The sequence below is a fragment of the Elgaria multicarinata genome, chromosome 2 (assembly GCF_023053635.1).
Source record: "Elgaria multicarinata webbii isolate HBS135686 ecotype San Diego chromosome 2, rElgMul1.1.pri, whole genome shotgun sequence".
In the NCBI taxonomy this organism is placed as follows: Eukaryota; Metazoa; Chordata; class Lepidosauria; order Squamata; family Anguidae; genus Elgaria; species Elgaria multicarinata.
The window spans coordinates 150404506-150426019 of record NC_086172.1 but is presented as its reverse complement, the minus strand read 5'-3'; the positions used below and the strand labels follow the sequence as shown (position 1 = coordinate 150426019).

The 21514-nt window shown below is 41.2% G+C and overlaps 1 protein-coding gene across 7 annotated transcripts in view; it reads right to left on the bottom strand.

Moving 5' to 3' along the window:
* Window positions 1-9238: 9238 nt before the first annotated feature.
* NRXN3 (neurexin 3) overlaps window positions 9239-21514 on the bottom strand; it is a 1089604-nt gene continuing 1077328 nt past the window's right edge. For 6 of the 7 annotated variants that reach the window (XM_063117923.1, XM_063117925.1, XM_063117924.1 and 3 more), the window contains one exon: window positions 9239-10642. In XM_063117923.1, the coding sequence (XP_062973993.1) occupies window positions 10020-10642 (623 nt within the window). In that variant the 3' untranslated portion in view covers window positions 9239-10019. Of the gene's footprint in view, window positions 10946-21514 lie in introns of all 7 variants that reach the window. The other variant, XM_063117930.1, reaches the window with a different exon arrangement.

The window sequence follows — 21514 nt, the reverse complement described above, 5'->3', positions numbered from 1 at the left end:
CAATGACCTCAGAGGGAGAGGCGTTGCACCTGCCATTTTTATTTTTAAAGAGGCAGCAACGCATGAGCACTTGTGCGCTGAAGGTAGGTGTTGTTTTTTTAAAAAAAATATTGTGTGGGTTCCAGCTCCTCGGAGGAACCGCAAGGAGCCAGGACAAACCGCGGTGCCTGGCCACACATTCTGCGGAAAAACTGGGCCTAAAGGGTAGGGTGAGATCCCAGGGCAAGGGAGAGATAATCCCTCCCTGATCCCGGGATCCCCTGTGCTTCATGTCGATGGAAGTTTATGTGCAGTTAATTACGCATAGTGGGGTTTTTTGAAGCGGAAGTCCATGTGTGAATCCAGCAGTGGGCCTAGAAGCACACCACCTTCTAGTAGTCACATAAAGGGGACTGTTGAAGACCAGCCTTGCGATCGAGGTTCAAACACCAAATACAGAGTGTTGTTGGGGAAAAGAAAAGAAGCAAAAGGCCTTTGGAGAGAAAACAGAGTGAAATCTTTCCCAAGAGGTTCATGGTGTGTGAGAAAGAAGGAGGAGGGAAGTCATAGGTATAAATAAAATTACCCAAACATCAGCCTCTTGAGCATCTTACATGCAGTCTTCATGGTCATCTTCATGGTCATCGAGGAGGAGGTGAATTACACCAGGTCTAAGCAGGAAGCAGATAATGTGTGGGGAAACTTAATTATGCAGTTATTAGAAAAGTGGGATTAAAATATTTTTAATTAATTCTTACCCTATCATATTCCCTGTGGCGAAGAAGGCTGCACTGAACCAAAAAGAGCTAGAGGCAACCTGCTCTTTACCACACATGCTAGTCACAGTTTGCATTTCCATGTATTGAACTGAAGTTGTGAGGTATGTGTTGCAAGTCCTCCTCAGTGAATCATCGCAGTTATTGAGGAGATCTGACGGTGATATCTCTTGTTTCTGCAGCCCATGTTTCTGTTACACCCACGTTTTTGAAGAGGTTCTAGCACATGAATGTGGAGATGGCTAGGAGTTTTCATAGGGTGAACCTCCCTTTCGTCGTTTCCCTGTATGCCTTGTAGAATTGTGGCTGGGAAACAATGATGCCAACCAACTCTAGCATTTGCCTACTGTTGATCAAACATACTGGTGTATAACCAATTGACCATATTTACCAAAGTCACAAATACCACTCAATTAAGTGGGGGGGGGGGAAACAAACTTTGAAGATTTACTTGCTTCTTTACCTTTTACACAAGACTACACATACATTTTTTTCTCCTTTAGTAACACTACAGACTTTAAGATTCAGAAGAACTTGCGTGAAATAATTCTTAGGTAAGAACTTTCATCTTTCTGCTCTTCAAGACTTCCTAGATATAGATTTCATCAATGCATTATTAATACGGGGTTCCACATTATGCCCTAATTCAGCCACGACATACCTGAACTATTTACTGTAAACAGTTGGCTGTACTATTTATAATAAAGATAATTGAGGCACTTCAAAGAATAACTGATTTACTGTATGTAGTTTCATAAACTAGAACCCACTTCATCAAAAGCATGAAGTGTTATGCTCCAATGAAAGATAAACAGACACACACAGTTTGTACGTGAGAGAGATAATCTCTCACGTGAAGATATACACGTTTCAGGAGTAAAATGTAAAAATCCATGTAATGCAAGTAGGTCTGTGACATTTTCATGCAGGTCCCAAATATGTGCAAGATACTGTAAGCACTAGGCTGAAATGTTTAATCTATTAATAGGTTAGATTAATTCAAAACTGTAAGGGTACAATCCTATATGCACTTATTGGGGAGTAAGTCCAATTGAAGTCAGTGAGACTTACCCCTGAGTAATGCATTAGGATTGAACTGTTAATTGATGAAAAAGTGATCCTAATCAGCACGATTTTTAAAAAGAAGTTGCTGCTGCTGCTTTTGTTATTAAAACTGATTGCAAATACAATCTTGAAAGGATAATTCTCCCTTATCTCACAAACAGGAGAATTTATATGAAATGTGTGTATCACCTAAAAACCAAGGAAATAGGCTTCTTGCTTTAGGAATATTGTTTCTATCCATATGCAAAAGTATGCAAATAGAATTGATTGATTAATTGACTAACAATGCAACCCTATATTTGTTTTTTCAGGCATATGTCCCATTGAGTTCAATGGGGGTTGCTACCAGTTACATGGGTATAGATTGGACTTCACCCTAAAAAACTCACATGATTGATTAAAATTTATGTCATTGTGTTGTACTAATAAGCACTATGTTATTATCTCAATTGGGGAGCACAGACGGTTTCATTTCAGACTGCAGATTGTTTAAATGGTTCTTATTTATTTGCAATATTTATATTCTGCTTCTCAATTTAAACAAATCCTGATGTGAAGAACTCTGCCAATAGAAAACTGGCACAATGGGGATTGAGCAAGCTAGATCCTCTGTCCTTGATGTGCAGTGTTTTGTAGAAGGGACTTGTTTTTACATAGGTAAACAACATTCAAATCTGGTGACCTTATATGTTGGCTGAAATAGTACAGCAGTTTCTACCACCTCAGGAGTCTCACAACTTCATTCTGTTGCTTGTGCAGACCAGTCCTTAGAATGGCCTGGGAGATTGAAATGTTCTTCCTCTTGCCATATTTGAGACCAGATTTGCACCCATTTATTCTTTTGTGTAGAAACTAAACTGTGTACAATGCATTAACAACATACAGTACCATATGTGGCATTTCTGTAATACTGTTGTGCAGGTAGATTTGGGGACAGAGTTTGCATCTGGGTTTGAGTCAGGATTTAGACCCTGAATTTATGCCTGTTGGAGTCTATTGCATCTGATAACTGTTTCAGAATGGTGGGGTTCCTTTAGACAAGGCTGCAGTATTCTTGTCCAGGATGAGCTATAGGTCACTGATCATATGTGAATAGGTTTATGTGTAGCTTGTCACCTACTGGAGTTTTGACCAAGACCAGGCATTTTGAACATATTATGCTTGTCTTGCTCTGGGGGAATTTTCAGCAGCCAGAGCTGGTGATTCTGTTGAGGCCCTTGTTGCACTGTGGAATGGTGAGGTGCCAAGGGCCATTGACACCATCGCTCCTGAGCACCCTCTTTGACACTGTGATGCTCAGAAGGTTCTCTGGTTTACTGAGGAGCTCTGGACAATGAAATAGGTCAGAAGATGGCTGGAGCGTAAGACTTGTCATGAAGGTGACCAAACATGCGTAAGATTGTATAATTGTGCCTACTGTGTGCAGTGTGGGCAGCGAAGAAGGCTTACTTTGCTGCCTCCATCACATCCTCAAGCTGTCATCCACCTTAGCTTTTCCGAGTGGTCCAGGGATTATTTACATCTAACCCACCCAATCCAATACTGGAACCCTTGAAGGCTCGCTGTGATGAGTTTGCAAGACACTTTGAGAATAAAATTGCTCACCTTCATGCTGACTTAAAGGCTGCTATTGATTCAGTGTCTGTTGAAGTGTCCAGTGCATTGTCTTATCGTGTTTTGTGCAATCAATTTCAGTTTTTGGAGAATGAGGATGTGGACAAGACGTGAGCATGTATCCGACCCACCACATGCTCTTTCGACCCTTGCCCATCATGGCTTACCCTCTTCTCTCTCCGATAGTAGGGAAAGGCCTTCCTTGGCTTCTTTATACTGCAATATCAGCTCTACACACTGCCAATTTCACACCATTAGGGTTTTCAGCTTATCTTTGATTATTATTAGTATTTAAATGGAATAAGGGAAGGAAACCATGGGAGATGTCCTGTTTGTTTACAGTGTCATCCACCTGAAAACTTCCGTGAGTGGCCGGTCATGAGCGTGCTATAAATAGCTCATTTAGAGAAGCCCCTTATCTTATTGATTTATATTATTATATTTATATTTTCTCTCAGAGAAAACTACATTCAGTGGAACCCCCTTGAGGGGGGAAAGCAGTGTTCCTTACATGCAATGTTCATTTTAACTGATCTTTATTCTTGCATTTATTTGCTCTTTGTCCCATTTATTAAAACAATTCAAACATCACATTTCAACTTACCTTAGAGTTTTGAAAGCAGCTCAGTTTCCCTTAGTTTGCATAAGTATCTGCATTTCCTACATCTCAGCAGGTAGGGAAACTAGGTGGGCACATTACATTTTAGCAAGCTTCTTGGAATATGGACAAAACGAAAACCTAAAGATTGACTGTATGCTACAGACAACACTTAGCTGAAGGAGTCAGATTCAGTCACAGACTCTTATACCATGTCTGAATGAACTTCCTGAAGACAAGAAAAAAAAATAGCAGTGCAAGCCACTCCTGACACTCAATGAGACAGAGCTTTCAGGCTGAGATGGAAGAACTACCGCATGAGCTACAAAGGACCACAACGAAGTCAGGGAGGAATCAAACAAGCCACAAATTGGTGTTAGGAAGGTTGGGAGGATTATCATTCCGCCCATGCCTCTTTCAAAAAAAGATGTTCAGACACTTTCAGAACAGCTCAGCACAGAAACACTGGGCTGGGGAAGTGAAAGTGAAAGATCATTTCTTCCCCTAGTTCCTTCAGGTAGCTCATTCCTAATTCCCCCCCCACACACCTCACATTTTGAGATTGGATGAAAGAAAAGACCCCTTTCCATGTTAACATGCTGGGTTGCTCGGTCACTGCAGACGTTTGCAGTCATGTGAGAAAACTCCATACTGCTGCTCCTCCTCCTCCTTCTCCAAGCATTGCTGCTGTGGGAAGAAGCTATTACACAGAATTTGTCCATGTGCTCACTGGATTCCAATGTTACTGAGGATCATAGGAAGGAACCGTGCCATAGTGGCTCCAGTGCCACTAAAGAGAGCCTAAAACGGGACCCTAGATAACATGTCTAGAGTATCCATTCAATCATTATATTGTGAACATTCTGTAAAGAACAATGTCATCAAGGTTGCATCTAGCTTGACCATAGATTCCTACCGCTTTTTAGGAAGTCACCTTATACTAAATCAGACTATTTGTCCATCAAGCCCAGCAGCTGCTCTCCAAGGACCCAGGCAGAGGTATTTCACATCACTTGTTCCATGATACTACCTGTTCCGTTTAACTGGGTATTGAACCAGAGATATTCTACATGCAAACTTGTGCTCTGTTTCTAAGCTATGACCCCTTAATTATATTTATGAGATAATCCCCCCCCCCTTTTTTTCTGTACACTGATTTATGATTTCTGTTTTGTTTTTTTAATCAATGTTTTGGGAAATAATTCTGCTTCCTTCAATTTGCATGTTGATTCTCCATGATCTTTCTGCAGCTTTCAATAAAATCAACCATGGTATCCTTCTGGAGCAGCTGTCTGAGACCAGCAGGATATAATACTATGAAAGTGGTATGAAGTGGTATATGGAGGCAGGATCTACACTACTGCTTTATAGCGGCATTGAAGTGCACTGACAACAGTTGGGGTCCATGACACATGCCTTAAACTGCTTTCATGCCACTTTCATATTGTTATATTCTGCTTGGTGTAGATACACATCTACAGAAAGATCATGTCATGGGCCCCAATAGTTGTCATTGCACTTCAGTACTGCTATAAAGCAGTAGTGTAGATCCTGCCTAAATTGGGTGTGGGTGGGTGGGACTGCTTTGCAGTGGTTCCGCCCATACATAGACGGCCATTTCCAGAAGGTGGTGCTGAATGATTCCTGCTCAACTCATGACATCTTAGATTTGGGGGCTCACAGGGTTCAATCTTATCCCCTATGCTGTCCAAAAGCATGCTGTCCAACAGTATGCTGATGGCATGCAACTCTGTTTCTCCTTCCCTTCAGAGTCAGGTTATAAGTGTGCTGTACCAGAGCTTTGGAAAGGGTTGCACTCTTCCTGAAGAACCTGGTTCGTAGCTTGAGGGGGCTCCTGGATCCATCCGTTTTATTAAAAATTCAAATGACCTTAGTGGCACGGAGAGCATTTTATCATCTTAGTCTGTTATCCCAGCTTCACATGGGTAATTGAAGATGAATAATTTGGCTGCAGTGATATGGTAACCTCCTCTTTAGACTACTATAGTAGTCTATATAATTATATATGAGGCTGACTTTGAAGGTTTCCAGAAGCTACAACTAGTACGAAATGTGGCAGCAGGAGTTTTGACCAGGACCAGGCGTTTTGAACATATTATACTTTTCTTGCCTTATGTGCACTCATATCCTGCCTCATCTGCATTAGCTTCCAGTTTGCTTCTCAGACAAATTCAAAGTGCTGGTTTTGACTCTAAAGGCACCTTCTATGCCTTTTTGGCACCATGTAAATACTCCCACCACCCCTGGTTTATAAAATTACAGTTATTTTAATTCCTATGGGCCATTGGACTTATCCAGCATGACTCTTCTTATGTTTCGGTGGCTTTAGCTCCTGTATAAATTAAGTGGTTTTAGTACTGTGTACTGTATTGTACAATGTTGGCTTTTGTACTGTTTTTATTGTGTTGGCACTGCATTGTTCTTCTGCTGGTTTTTGCTATGTTTTCTTTCCACTATTAGATTTTGGCTAGATTTTGATGTATTACTGTCTGGTTTCTTTCTTTTTTTAAAAAAAGTTGATACTGTGACATCTAGATAATCTCATAAATAGAAATAATTAATTAATAAATATATTCACGGTCTTTAACTATATACATATGTATTACTTCGGGTGACCGTATGAAAAGCAGGACAGGACTCTTGTATCTTTAACAGTTGAATAGAAAAGGGGGTTTCAGCAGGTGTCATTTGTATGCATGCAGCCCCCGGTGAAATCCCCTCTTCATCACAACAGTTAAAGCTGCAGGAGCCCTGCCCTCTTTTGTATCTGGTCAAGAGGCCAGGGCTCCTGCAGCTTTAACTGTTGCGATGAAGAGGGGATTTCACCAGGGATTTCACATGCATACAAATGACACCTGCTGGAGTTTCTTTTTCGGTACAGGAGTCCTATTCTCCTTTTCCTATGGTCACCCTAATATAGCTAAACATGGGTTTGCTGCTTTAAGCATGATATATTGTTTGTAATCAGAAGAATATATTGTTTGTAATCAGAAGAAGAAGAGTGTGTGTGAGAGAGTGAGATGTATTGGTTAGAAAGTTAGATTTAGATGTGGGGAGAAGAAGGCTTAAAATCTGCTTAGCCAGGAAATTCCCTGAATGGCACACACTCTCACCTGCTGAAAAGGGTATTAAATATGATAATCCTATATATGCTGGCCTGAGCTCCCTTGGAGGAACTAACATGATGAACAAATGGAGTCTTCCTAAAACCAGATTTCATATGAAAAAAGAATATCCCTTAACTCTTTGGACAGAAAGTGACAGCAACAACCAGGGCTTTGGGAAGAACATTTTATTGCTAAGCATATCCTTGAACAAAAAGGCAATTATGAAAAGAAAATAACAGGAGAAAAAAGAATGGGTGGAGAGAAGGGGAAAAAAGCAATAACGGCACAATAACATTAAAGAAAATCTTCAAGGTTCTGTCCATAAAACAATAGGAATATGATAGAAGCCCACATACAGAAATGCACATGTTCCCAAAAAACTGTCCAATAGAAACAGACACCAACAAAATAAAAATAAAGAAACAGAAAAGTGGGTTTTCCTAAATTAAAAAAAAAAGATAAAGAAAGCAGAAAATCATTTCACAAGACTCCAAGACTCCAAGAACAGCAGCAATCTTTTACAGACATCAAGATATAATCAACTCCGTATATGTTCGGCCAATTGGGTTGTCTAAAACCGTGCTTTCATACCTTTTTTTAAAACCTGTCTTTATTTTATTTTTTCTCTGTTGTAGTGTAAAAAAATAATTAAAAAAACCAAACAAACCTCACACACACTGAAAAGATTTGTTAGCCAGGTAAGCCTCTTCTCAAACCATATGAGAAGGCTACCATTTTTTTTTATTTTGTTCTCATGTGCGTGTGTGCATTGGATAACACTTCTTCAAAGTCAAAGATTCATGCGACTTATAAACACCAGCAAGAGTAGATTTCTAAACCTAAACAGCTGATTAGATTTCATCTGTACACAGAAAAATTGTACATTTCTAATATTCCAGAGTCCTCTAAGGTTTTTGTGTGTTTTCCCCCTGTCTCTCTCATTCTCTCTGTCTCTTTTTTGCTTTAATTTTGTTTGTTTGTTTTTTGCACATGATATTTGTGGCCAAAAAAACACCCAGTTTTCCCCCTCATACAGTAAGTTGCTCTCTTTCAAAATAATGGAAGAAAAATAATTTAAAAAACCAAACAGAATAAAGTACATTGAATATGAACAACAACCCAATAAAACCTCAAAGCATTATGTACATCAAGTACCCATCTAGAAATTACACCAGCCCAAAAAAAATTGTAGTAAAATATGTAAACAAAATCTTGTTTTTTCATCTTAAAATCTTTTTGACACAGATAACTGTGACAAAGTTTAAATGCACACTCTCTTCACATTTTTAAAGTTTAGCTTTTTGTTGTTTTGTAAAAACATTTTTTCTTTACAACATTCTCATTTCTTATTAAGACTTTAACAGCATTTCTGTTCCAGTCGTCCCATCAAACATACCATGATAAATATATCTGTATATATATATATATATTTATATATATTATACTATTAATAAGCTCCTTTATTTTTTTCTGTGTGTCATAGTGACTTTTTAAATTTATCTTCTTTCATATAAAAGAGAAGGGAAAGGGAGAATTGGGCAAATGGAAGGACAGCGAATCAGAAATGTCAATCTACAAAATTAAATCATTACATATGAAACACACCTTCATGATTTTAAAAAACAACAACCCACCCCTGTTTTGTACTCCTCCGTGACAAGTTTTTGGCTTGCGTGACATTTTGTGGTTCTTGTCACAGGTTGAACTCAATATAATCTACCCCCCACCCTAAACAATTAGTTCAGTTGATTACTATTGTTTGCATTCATACATTGTCATCAATCAGCCAAGGAGCCAGAACTCGGAAAGTGGCTCTCTTGTTTTCACTTGGTCTATTCAATTCAAAATGGCAAAGTATTTTTGTTTTGCTTGGTTTGGTTTCTAAACCCTATTTTTCATAGCTTAGCTGTGCTAATGTATATGCTAAATGGTAGTCAAATGCAGCCAGTGGCCACTAGTCAAAGAAACAGTGCCACCTCCTTTTGACATCACTAATAAATACTGGAGCCAGATCCGGGGGTGGGGGATCTAATTTTCAATGACCATCATTGTCAGCACCATCACTGCCACCCCATCACTTCTTTTTGGAAATGTTAACAACTTACTGCAGACAACAGATTCAAGAGACAACACAACCTGATATGTAGAGCAAACACTGTGGTAGAACTTGAGTTCATATATGGCAATAGTCTCTCTTTATTACATTCCCCCCCCCTCCCCTAGGATTTCTTCTTGACTTATGTTCTGGCTCATTCTCCCAAAACCTCTCACAGAAAATGAAAAAAACTCAGACAAAAAACATAATGAAAACCCCAAACCATTTATTTTTCTTTCCCCCCTCACATCTTGAAAAATGATACGTAGGCTGGACATGGCCAGATCAGTTGTTCTGTTTTGTTTATAACATTTGTAATATATTTTTTTCTTTTTTCTTTTTTTTTGTGTAATTTTTTTTTAAAATAATTAAACTGAAAAAAAATTAGCGTACAGTCAAAGATCATGAACATCATTAAAGACTCACTTGGAGATACGAAACAAGTAAGCCATGAAGTCTTCTGCCCTTGCAGAATAGTTCAGCTGAAGAGGAGGTCTAAAGGCTTCAAAGTCCGCCAACATGGTAATGCTGCATAGGCCTTCTTCAGAGCGCTAAGTGTGCTTTATAATACAGTAGGGCAGAGTTTGGGGACTCCAAGCGATGACTGAAAACTTAGCAGTCAACAGCTGAAATGTTTATTCTCAATATTTGTTTTAAACCACAAACTGTAGCTCCCAATCTCGTTAGCTGTAACAGTTTCGATTCAGTTATATCTCCTTAAGTATTTATATATTTATATATATAAATAAGTATTTATTTATTTTTTACACGTAATATTCTTTGTCCTTGTTTTTCTGTTTCTTGTGGCCGCTCTTTGTGCTCTGCTGCTTCTCCTTCATGAGCGTGCCGTTGCTCTGGGCCGAGTTGCTGATGTAGTTCCGCGTCTCATCCACCTGATAGGACCCCTCGTCCCTGTTCCTGTACTTGTACATGGCGTACAGGAGGATCAGGATGCAGAGGGCGGCAGCAGCCACAATGCCGACGACCATCCCCGTTGTGCTGCTCGACTCACGGACCACCTCTGAGGCCCCCGGAACCCGTCTGATTCCTGGCTCTGTGGGGTTTGCTGTGGGCACATTACGGAACATGGGGGAAGTTATTAGCGGGCTCTTCAGTTTTGTGCTGTCTAGCTCATAGGCAGTGGGCAACGGAAGCAAGACTATGTCAGGCTGGGGTTTGAGGTCACGGTTATTCATGTTGCCGGCTGGCAATTTGGGCACCATCCCAGTCGAGGACGAAGCTGTGGAGCGGATCAGCTCAGGGGACAAAGCTGTGGTAGTAGTCCTACCAGTATCGGAGACTTTGTTAGGTCTAAAGTCCTTGGCTTCCCACTTGGGTGCGTGTGCTTTGTAGCCACCTTCGAAGATTGAAGTGGAAAGACTCTTATCTGTTACCAAGGAGAAGGTGGTGTAAAAATCTTCATCATCAGTAGGGGGTAGGTTAGAGTCAAAGGTTTCCCCTGAGCCATACCCAGATATCACCAAGCCATCATCATCACAACCATCGCTGCCTTGGTCCGACAAGCAAGGTAACCCCGCCTCAGAGGTCATGGACAGGGAATCTTTGGTGGTCTCAATAATGGTGAGGAGGGGGCGGAAGGTAGTGGGGAGTGTAATGAAAGGTGCACGAGTAGCAATAGGAGGGATATCTAAAGGGTCTTCTACAAGAAGAGGGATAACTAATTCACCTCCTGGACAGAAAAGAAAAGACAAAAGGTTAGTACATCTTGAATACAGTGCAATATGTAATCACCTCTGTGTGTGTGTGTGTGTGTGTGTGTGTAGAGTTAAGATATCAAACTAGCAGGATTGTGTTTGTCCTTATCTATCCCAATGAGCACAATCTTTCTGTAGCCTTTTCGCCCACCTTGTTTTGGTGCAGGCAGGAGAGACCAGTTCTGCCCTCTTTTAAACTTGGCAAAGGCAGGGTCTGAGATTTGGCTTTTGAAGATACTCTCAAAGTGACATGCATGAACTCAAATGTATGTTTCTTCTGTTTAACTAAACATTTGAAGCTTTTTTTGGGGGGAAATGGACAATTCATTATATTGTTTAGTTAGACTGTTGCTTATTCAGTGGGGAAATAGCACAGTTTTCTGAGGTGTGTGGATTTTCCATCCATCCATTGCTTATCTAATTTCCTCAAATGGAGCAGAGCAGGAGCTCTTTGATAAAGTGCAACTGTGATTCCAAAATTTTCCATCTGCAGCTAGTGTAGGAATTTACACCAGTGTAAAGTAAGTGTTTGGTTTCTAAAAGCGTGGGGGTGTAGAATTCTTGTAACATTTCACTCACAGGTATGTGATGCATTTCATGTTGAACCCTTATTGAAAAGGATAGGAGTTGTATTTAGTGGATTGTATTGAAACCTCTGGGGAAAATGGAGGGAATTAGGGCCTACTTTGAAGTTTGTCTGTTCATTCTAAATCATGTTGCCTATATAATTCTTACTCACTTTTAACTGTCAAACTGAATTAGGAAGAACATCCTAATATTGTTGATGTACTATGCTGTGCATTTGCCTCTCTCCCACACATCTTTGAGACTCCTCAAAACTTTGTGCATGATCAAAAACAAATGAGCAAATATTGAAAGAAAATAATCCTGCCCTAATTATCATTGAAGCTGTTGGCTTATCATCTAAAAACACAATGACCAGTTTAAATGATATATCTTTGGGCAGCAGACATTTTAAATCATTTTTGTGTGGAGATGGAAGGTGAAAATGTAATTTCAGAGCCTTAATAATGTACTAACTTCAGCTGAAGCATTTAACATTGGTTATAGACCATGGGATATAGTTATTCCACAGTTTTCAGTAGGGATCAAATGGTGGAATAAGAAGAGCCAATGGAAAGGTTTGTACTGAGTTTAGAAGACTGCCTAACAAGAGGAAAGCACTTTCTACACAGTTGCTTGATATGTACAGCTTGCTTGACACACTCATCAAAGAAGTGATCTAATGAAGGTCATGAATATGGCCTTTTGCAAATGCCGTTTATTAGTCGGAAATAATATGTTCCTGTTAAGTTTTTGTGTGGGACAATACAGCATTATTGTGAATGGTGAACTACTCACAATAAATGAAGATGAATGTGTTAATTTGGGAACACATATTTATATGATATTTTGTGTGCTCTCTCTCTCTCGTCTTTTTAATTTGGAGCATCTCAAAGAGTTCTTGGCAAACCAGATCAATTGCAGAATGAAATATTCACATACCAATCTACCTCAATGCCCACTTAATCCCAGCTATTGTGTTCTCCCTAGTGTGGGGGGAGGGGTTGTGTGTGGGGGTGTCAACCAGACTCAGAATCCGAAGAAGAAGAAGGACCAGAAATCTATCAGCCAATAAAGGAAGCAAGGGAGGAGATTCTCCAAGACTCCAAGACTTTAGTAATCAAGGATGAATCTTCCGAGCAGCTTATCTGCAAGAATGCAGATGGCCCAGAGACTATCCCCCCACTTCTGGAAACTCATCCTCTCTCTGAGGAAGAAAGGACATTGGAATTGACAGATTTACCATCCTGCCATCACAAGTCAGAGCCTCTAAGGCCAACAAGTGAAATTCTGCTTTCTCATCAGCAAGCTCCACACCCAGCCTTTAATTCCAGAGCCCTGCCTTCACTATGAAGGCAAGAGATGACTTCGGATCTCCTCTATTCCAACCCCCCTCTCTACCATCACTTTCAGGGAGGACATGGGCTTCTGACTCGATGAACAGCAGCCTGCTGCCCCATATTCTGAGCCAGGCACTCCAGAGAGAGGTCTGCTGGCAAAATGCCTTGATTAACATGATCTCTCTTAAGAATCAAACAAACCATGGTGCCCCCTGTACAAGGCGGTTTAGAGCCATCTGCCTCGAATGTTATATAATGGCTCAATGTAACGATCAGTAGTCATCATGAGTAAGGCCCACTGAAACTACTGGGACTTAAGTTAGTCTCAGCTAACTGTTCCACTGGTTCAATGGGACTTGGTTATGACTGACTGTAATTGGATTGGTCTGTAGTGGCAGGGAGGAATATGTGCCCATTCATCAATTGTGCAAGGAGAATCCATTCAGTAAGTGTCAGAACTTAGCCAATCTTGGTTCAAGCTCTGTGAGTCAAGCTAGAAGACCCCAAAGATGATTTTATCCCAAAAAGTTGGTGCTAAATAAATTAGCTAAACAGGTCCATTGAATGATGCTGTTAGCAGCTGTATGTTTTGAACAAGTGTTCGGATTCCTGCATTGAGCAGGGGGTTGGACTTGATGGCCTTTTAGGCCCCTTCCAACTTTACTATTCTATGATTCTATGCCTAAACTCTTCTTGCTCAAAACCTAATGGCCATAGTAGCCATGTTGGAGCCCCAGCACCTAGTTCTCAGCAGCAGAAGTCACAACAACACAATAGTCAGCTGAACTCATCTTTGTTTGTACCTGTAAAGTGAGTATTTTCATTATTTTATCTCTTATTCTTTGGACCCACAATTCTCTTATTTCATTTTTTACTTCTTTTTACATTTTAATCTATTGTTTAGATTGCGATTATTTATATTCATGCACATTTTGAATGTAGAACTAAGCTAAGCTTTTAAGTAAAAAGAATAATAGAGAAGTAGCAGGGTGAACAAATCAGGGGGAAAAAAGGTTAACATGAAATCAAGCTACCTTTTGAGTGGGGAATTCAACTGCTTTCCTGAACATCATTCAAGGCCTGTTGAGGCTGCTGCTTTGCCACCACTACATAATGACACTCATCTTCCATTTTACTGTGCCATCTGTGACTCACAATTGGAGTCATGGGTTTGGCAGTTTTTAATTGCCCATCTAAAGGATCTGAAGTGCCTTTGCTATTAAAATCTCCTGTGCTTATAAATGGATTTGGTGGGAGCTGACCTGCCCCCTACCCAAGGCAACTGTCTTTGCCAAGGGAAATAATCTAGGCTATTTTGCAGTCAGCTGCTTAGATGTGGCTCCTTCCGAATACAAGGCAACACTTTCATTTTCAGTGTTACTTGCACTTATGTTTGATATATTATTCAAGGATTATTTTCTCTTACCTTGAAATTAATGTTCACAGCCAGGGCCTTAGCATAGGGTGACCAACTGTCAGGATTTCCCCGGATTTGTCCTGGTTTCTGTTGTTTCCATGGTGTCAGGGGGGATTTTCTATAATTTTCAATAATGTCCTGGAATGACACACCTTCCCCTTTAAGGCTGCCATTAGCATGGCAGGAGGGAATGACATGCTTTCTTGAGGCACATCATTCCCCCACCCCGAGCTCCAATTGAGGTCTTAAAGGGGAAAGTGGGTCATTCGTGGACATTATAGAAAAGGCCCCAATTGGAGTGGATGGTGGTGGTGCGGAATGAAATCCTTTCTCCTCCTCCACTCCAATTGGGTTCTTTAAGGTGGCGGGGGAATAACGTACTTTTTGCAGGACTCAGAAAGATGTTTCCCCACACACACACTAGGTGTCCTCTTTTTTGGTTTCCCAAATATGGTCACCCTACCTTAGCACAGCAGGCTGAAGGAAGAGAAGTAGATTCCATAATAATGGACCAGGGAGGGGGAGATTTCTGTTGAAATGTCTTTATTCATTTGAAAAAATATAATCTCACAAAATATTTATGGAAGAACTTCACATTGGAGAGGAGGCTCAGCTGTTGGCAATGAAGTGAGGGGGTAGGTAAACAGGATAGATGGAGCACTGTGCATAAGGAAGCCAAGCGTCTTCGCCTTAAAGGTTATGCCAAGAGAAGTCAAATTAATGTTAAAGTTTGGGGGCAAGGGTCTAAAGAGGTTCCGGGCATGTAGAATTGCTGACCCTCTACTAGCTGTAGTTTTCTGCAGTGCATGAAGGGGCCTCCAACTTTTGAATGCTGAGATTTATTATTTTATCTATTTATTTAAAATACTTACATACCGCTCAACATTCAAAATTTTGGAGTGGTGTACAAGATAAAATAAAATAGAAACAGAATAAAAACATATTAAAATAGTTTTTTTAAAAAAGAAGCAAAATACAAAGTAAAGCGGAAGGGCCACAAACCAGATGGAGCATGTAAAAATGGCCCACGCACCACTGGTATCCTGGCCTATGATTCAGCACAAGCATTGCCAATAAGATTTTGTTTTGTGTTTCATTTGATAACGAGTTAAGAAAGACCTTGGACTTACTCATGTCGACAAGGAGCGCTGTCCTACATAATAGGCTCAGTTCTTGCTACCCTGCTCATCTTTCTCGCAGTTGCTTATTTAGTCAGAACATGAGTGGGAGTACCCAAGGGAATGCAAGGAGAACCAGAGGCAGCCCATGAAAACCTTATATAGCTGAACCAAGGTACTAATTAAAAATTTCTGGAATGAAAATCAGTGAACGGCCTGTTTGCAAACCATCCAGAAGATGAAAAAGGACTTGATGACTCTGTAAGTTAATTACAGAAAGCTTGAATATAAAGTCTTTGTTCATCTGGCTAACCAGAACTGAAATACATAGATTTAAGCATGGGAATCTGGGGGGGGGGGGATCCAAAGCATAATGTGGAAAAGGCCTGGCTCTAACACAAGTGCAGCTACCCCATAGCTCAGCTTTAGTCTTCTGTGAAACATCTGTGCTGTACCAGAGCTGGCAGAGCTGGAAAAGGCACTGTACCCCCACTCCATTTTAAGTATTTTTGTTCACAGCAACTATGGAGGACAGTGGCAAGATGGACTGGCCAAAAATAACTGAAACAGTGAACTAGAGAGGGGTTTGTGGGAAGTATGGAAGAGCTAGTTCCTCTTTGCCAGGCATCTGACTCATCATACTCTGACAATCTGCCTATATCACCAATTATATGTATTTCTAAAATAGTATTCTATCTGCCTCCTCTGTTATATATCACATACCAGCCTGGTAACATAAGATTTCCACTGTAATCACATGGTGGTAATTACTTGGACAGCACCCATGTTAGTCAGGTGTTGTATAAAGCTGGTCATAGACATTTTGTACCTAAAGTGAAAAGCAAAAATGGCACCCCTAGCTATTCACCTTTTTCATGACACAGGGAGAAGTTGCAGCTAGGGAAATGGTGCCTGGAATCTTCTGCCAGAAGCAACTGCGTCACCTTGCTTCATTGTAAGACCAGCCCTGCTTATGATTTGGCAGCACAAGCCTATCCTTATGATCTGCATAGCCATCTCTTCTCTAACTCCCAGAAAGCATAAAATGATTGGTTTTTCAGATCATCTATTTAATGGTTTTCAGCCTGGACACAATGGAAATGGGTTTCCTTTCCTCTCACTTCCAAGCACCAATGACCTCCTTGGAAGAAAGAATTGAAGTTTCAGAATATATTTTAAGATCTGCCAGTCCAGATCCAAAGAAGGCACAAGATCTTCTAGGTTTTGTTCTAACAAAACTCTTAAATCTAACCTCTTCCCTTCCCTTGCCTGGTTTGTACTTCCAGCAGAAGGTCACACAGTTATTGAAATGATTTATGCTGACAACAGAGTGCTTCAGGATGAAATAGAAAGGAGCAGTTAAAATGGCTTCTTCTTCTGCATTAGAGATGCCAAATCAGCTTCCATTTGGCCAGATAAAAATGCAACAGATATAATGAGCAATCCATTCTGAGAGGATTGAGGTTTGCCTGGTGAAAAATGGTAGTCTAAGAAAACACAAATATCCACGATGTACTGTGAGATTTATTTCTTTTTCCTTTCTTGGAATAAGCATTTCATCCATACTCTTTAAAGTTAGCATTTAAAAATCTGGGGCACATACTTGTTTGATAGGGTTGTGTTTTCCTTCAAATTAGCAATATCACTGGGGACATAAAAGGTCCATTTTAGCCTTGAACGCTGCCCTGCATTTTGCTTTATGAGTGTATTTATAGATATATAATTCATACCTCTGGGGCTGATCTCCAGTAAGGGCCCTTCTGACACTGTATACAATGGAGCGTTGAAAATTTAATAAGAATCCTTCTGAACTGTGAGGATGTTATGGGCAAATTCATGAATCTATAGAGCATGAAGCGATCAAAGTTGGGTGCGGGGCAGGATGAAGAAGAGAAGCTGCATCATCCCCATTGCTCATTTTTATGACCAAGATAGTTCCACTGGTTTGCCAATCATGGAAAAGATATGGGATTGATAATGAAGATAATCATCCATGATGATGGGCTGGATGAGAAAAAACCAAACTGAAGCTGAATCCAGACAAGACGGAGGTGCTTACAGTCAAGGGCCCTAACCTGGGTTTGGAGGTATGTCAGCCAGTTCTGGATGGGGTTATGTTCCCCCTGAAAGACTGCGCTTGCAGCTTGGGGGTACTTCTGGATCCATCACTCTAAATGACACCCCAGACAGATGTGATGGCCAGGAGGGCCTACTATCAGCTTCACCTGATATGCCAGCTGCGCCCTTTCCTAGAGATAGAAGACCTAAAGATGGTAGTGCACATGCTGGTAACTTTGAGGATCGACTTCTGCAATGCATTGTACATAGGGGTACCTTTGTATCTAGTTCAGAATCTTCAACTAGTTCAAAATATGGCAGCCACGTTGTTTTGCAGCACACCTAGGGTTGACCATATTACACCAACATTAGAATCACTTCACTGGCTGCCAATTAGTTTCTGGGCGAAGAATAAAGTGTTGGTTATTACCTTTAAAGCCCTACATGGTTTGGGTCCAGGTTACCTGCGGGATCGCTTTCCCCCATACAATCTGCCCTGCACACTCAGGTCCTCTGGGAAGAATTTACTTCAGTCAGCCAAAACTAGGTTGACAACTGTTACCCAGAGGACCTTCTCTTCTGCTCCCAGACTGGAATGGCCTACTGGGAGGGATTCATCAACTTAATACTCTCTCTGAGTTTAAGGCAGCTATAAAGACTAGTCTTTTCTGGCAGGCCTACCCAGTCAAATTTTAAGATGTCCGATTATTATATTGTATCAGTTTCATATGTTTTTAATCACTTTTATGCATCTAATTTATATATTTTTGTATTCAATGTTGTTCCCCACCTTGATCCAGAAGGAGAGGCGGGTAATAAATTATTATTATTATTATTATTATTATTATTATTATTATTATTATTATTATTATTATTATAAAGGAACATGTAACATTCCCCTCTGTCTCTTCCAGATGTGGCAGAAAGTCTTTTAAATGCCAGCTGAAAAGCCCAAGACAATGTATCTGCATACTTGGGTATTTGAATTTCAACATCTAAAGACTCTCATTTGCATTTCATGTTTCTTTCTTTTCACTGCAACTCAGGTGCGCTTTTAGGGAGAAAATATTCTGCTTTGGAAAAGAACTACAAACACGCCTTTTTCGTTACTTTTTTTCTTTTACTTTTTTGAGATACAAGTTCGTACTCAAACTCCTCTTCTTACCCCCTAGAAAGGGAAAAGAGAAAAAGGACAGTGCATTTTGAAAGTCCTCCAGAGATTTGCTTCCTTGTCAGTTCGTTGTGGGCAAAGGCAGGGTGGCGGTAGGGGATATTCAAGCCACAGCCCTTGAGGTCCTGAAAACATGATGCTAATATGAAGCTGCCTTAGCAGTTGAGCATTTTTTAATATTCTCTCACCTCCCTGCTTATCTCATTTAATTGAAACTGACAGGCAATACCATCAGGAAGGGACCTTGCTCTTCCATTGTGGAAAACCTTACCTTACTGCTTGATAGATATTAGGTCCCTTGACTACCTTTCAGGAAGACATTTGTTCCCACATAAACCCTACAAAAATCACATTCATTTCAAATGTTCTGAATTAAAGGTGTAGCTTCAAAGGGGCATTTCTAGAGAGCCATAAGAAATATGGCACTGGGGAGCAAAAGGATGTTAGTAGTTTAGTCCACTTCATAGCCCATAGCTCTGTGTTTTTCACCCTAAATCTGTAGCCAACAGAAAAGTGAACATCTATATACCAGCAACAAAGGAGGTGAGGTTTGTATGGGAGCAGCCTATTCACAGGTCTGCCTGTAACATTCAGCAGTGTGAAGAAGCCCCTTCAGGTGGCAGCAAGGTGTGGGAGGAGAGATTTGTATGCTATATGGCCTGCTCTGTGCCCTCCTTCCCCTCTTTCCAGTGAAGGGGAAGATGGTCTCCTATCTTTCGGTGTTGAAGACGGATCCATCCATCCATCCAGCTTTTGTAGGTGGAATGGGAGGGGGCGCCATCTTGTTCTTCACCCCAGGCAGCAAAATGTATGAGGCCAGCACTGCCTATGGATGCATATGCCTGTTCTTTGACTTCCATAGAGTTCTCAGATTTCCTGCTTCATAGTTTTAGATATCCTTGTATTTAGGAATTACAAGTGTAATGTGTTCCCCATTGCTTTCATTTTGGATGCAGATTTGGATGTGCATTCTTAAACCCTTGAGTAGCTTACTCAAGAGTTTGTACATCCATTCTCCAATAATATTTTTCCTGACAGAAGGTAAATTAAGTAGAATGATCAGACACTGTCCACACCAGCAGGACTACAATATCCAAATCATAACTTGCTGTTTATTCTGGCATCCATATTGGAGCCATTTTTCATAAAAAATCAACTAGGAGTAACTATGTGGGCACTATTAAGAACATCAGAAGAACCATGCTGGATCAGACGAAGGCCATTTCTACACCAGCCCGAAAATACAGGCTGGTCACAGCCGAGTCCCTGTCCATCCAAGTGACGCACAGGGACTCCCAGGATGAAGGAGAATGGGTTTGCCCAAGGGTAAGTACTTCCTGGGAAAATACAATTCTTCCCACGATCTTGGGATTGTCCCAAGACCACGGGAGCTGTGGCCGCCCATCACGGCTTCTTTCCTCCTCCCCGCGGTGGTAGTGGGGAGCGGGGTCGGGGATTTTTTTTTTTAAGCTGACTTTTTGTTGGAATGCATGTGCAAGCAGCTCCTTTAAAAAATAAAATAAAATGGTGGGTGCGACACCCTCCTTCCTCCCGGGATGTCATGCCCGCATTTAGACTAAGGGGACGATCTCGCAATCAGGATATCGCAAGATCCTCCCCCCTCCCTCCCTCTACACCGGGCTGGTGTAGAAATGGCCCAAGAGTCCATCTAGTCCAGCATTCTGTTCAAACCCATTACTACTTCTTGACACAAAAGTTAACTCACAATTAATACATCTTAACCATAACAGGCCTGGTATGAGATCACTTGTTTTACAATGAGGGGTGTCTTTATACATGGGAAGGGCAATCCTCTGGTGGCAGGAGGGGACAGATATGAGGTGGAGGAACTGCCAAACCCCAAGTGTGCCTAGTCTCACAGTGAAAGGACAGAAGTTTGGGACAATGGGAAGGAAAATAGGTATGCCAGCTGCAGGAGTAGTATACTTCCTCTCCCCCATTTCAGTGGCATGTTGGAAGAATGGGAGGGCTTTAGATCTGGTGGATTCAAAGCCTCCTCTGAGAAGGCCATAGAATGCCCCTTTTTACTTGTTATTGCCAATGGAGCACCAGTGGTAGAAGTGCAGAGCACTCGACTCGAATGGGAAGGCTTGTGATGGTGGACCTCCTTCAGCACTGGCAGACCTCCCTCTCTGTCCTATGGTCCCTGGGTCACCCTTCCAAACACCATTAAATAGACACAGTCTCTTAGGTGAATGTGATGTGTGTACATATGTACTTATAGGATGTGCTACTTGGTTAGCTGAGTTAGTCAATGAATATTCTTCTAAAACTGGATTGGCAAACTCATGTGATATATTCTAAAGTGGTAGACTTTAAATGCTGAGTGATCATTAATTTGTCCCTTCAGTAATGGATTTTGTAACTTTTCCTGAATTTTGGTGAGCATTACTGAGACTTAGGCCTTAGCTAGACCAGTGGTTATCCTGGGCTGATATCCGGGATTGCCCCTGTGCATCCAGATGTCGCACAGGGGATCCTGGGATCAGGGACGAATTATCCCTCCCTGGCCCCGGGATAAAGCCCTACACTTTGGGCCTGGTTTTTCCTGTGGTCTTGGGCTGACCCAGAGACCGCGAGCATGTGGCCCAATTTCTGCAGCTTTTCCTGGCTCTGTGAGATTACTCCCGCGGAGCTGGGAGCCGCTGCGCCCATCGGGGCTAGGGTGGGGTGGGGAGCAGGGAAATCATTTTAAAAAACAAAAACTTTACCTTTCCGCTCATGCGCAACCGGCCCTTTTTTTAAAAAAGGGAGGGGGGTGCGACGCCTCTCTTCTTGGACTCGTCACGCCTTGCATGTAAATGAGGGTGAGATCTCGCGTTATTCACAACTCAAGGTCTCCCCTCCTCTCCCCT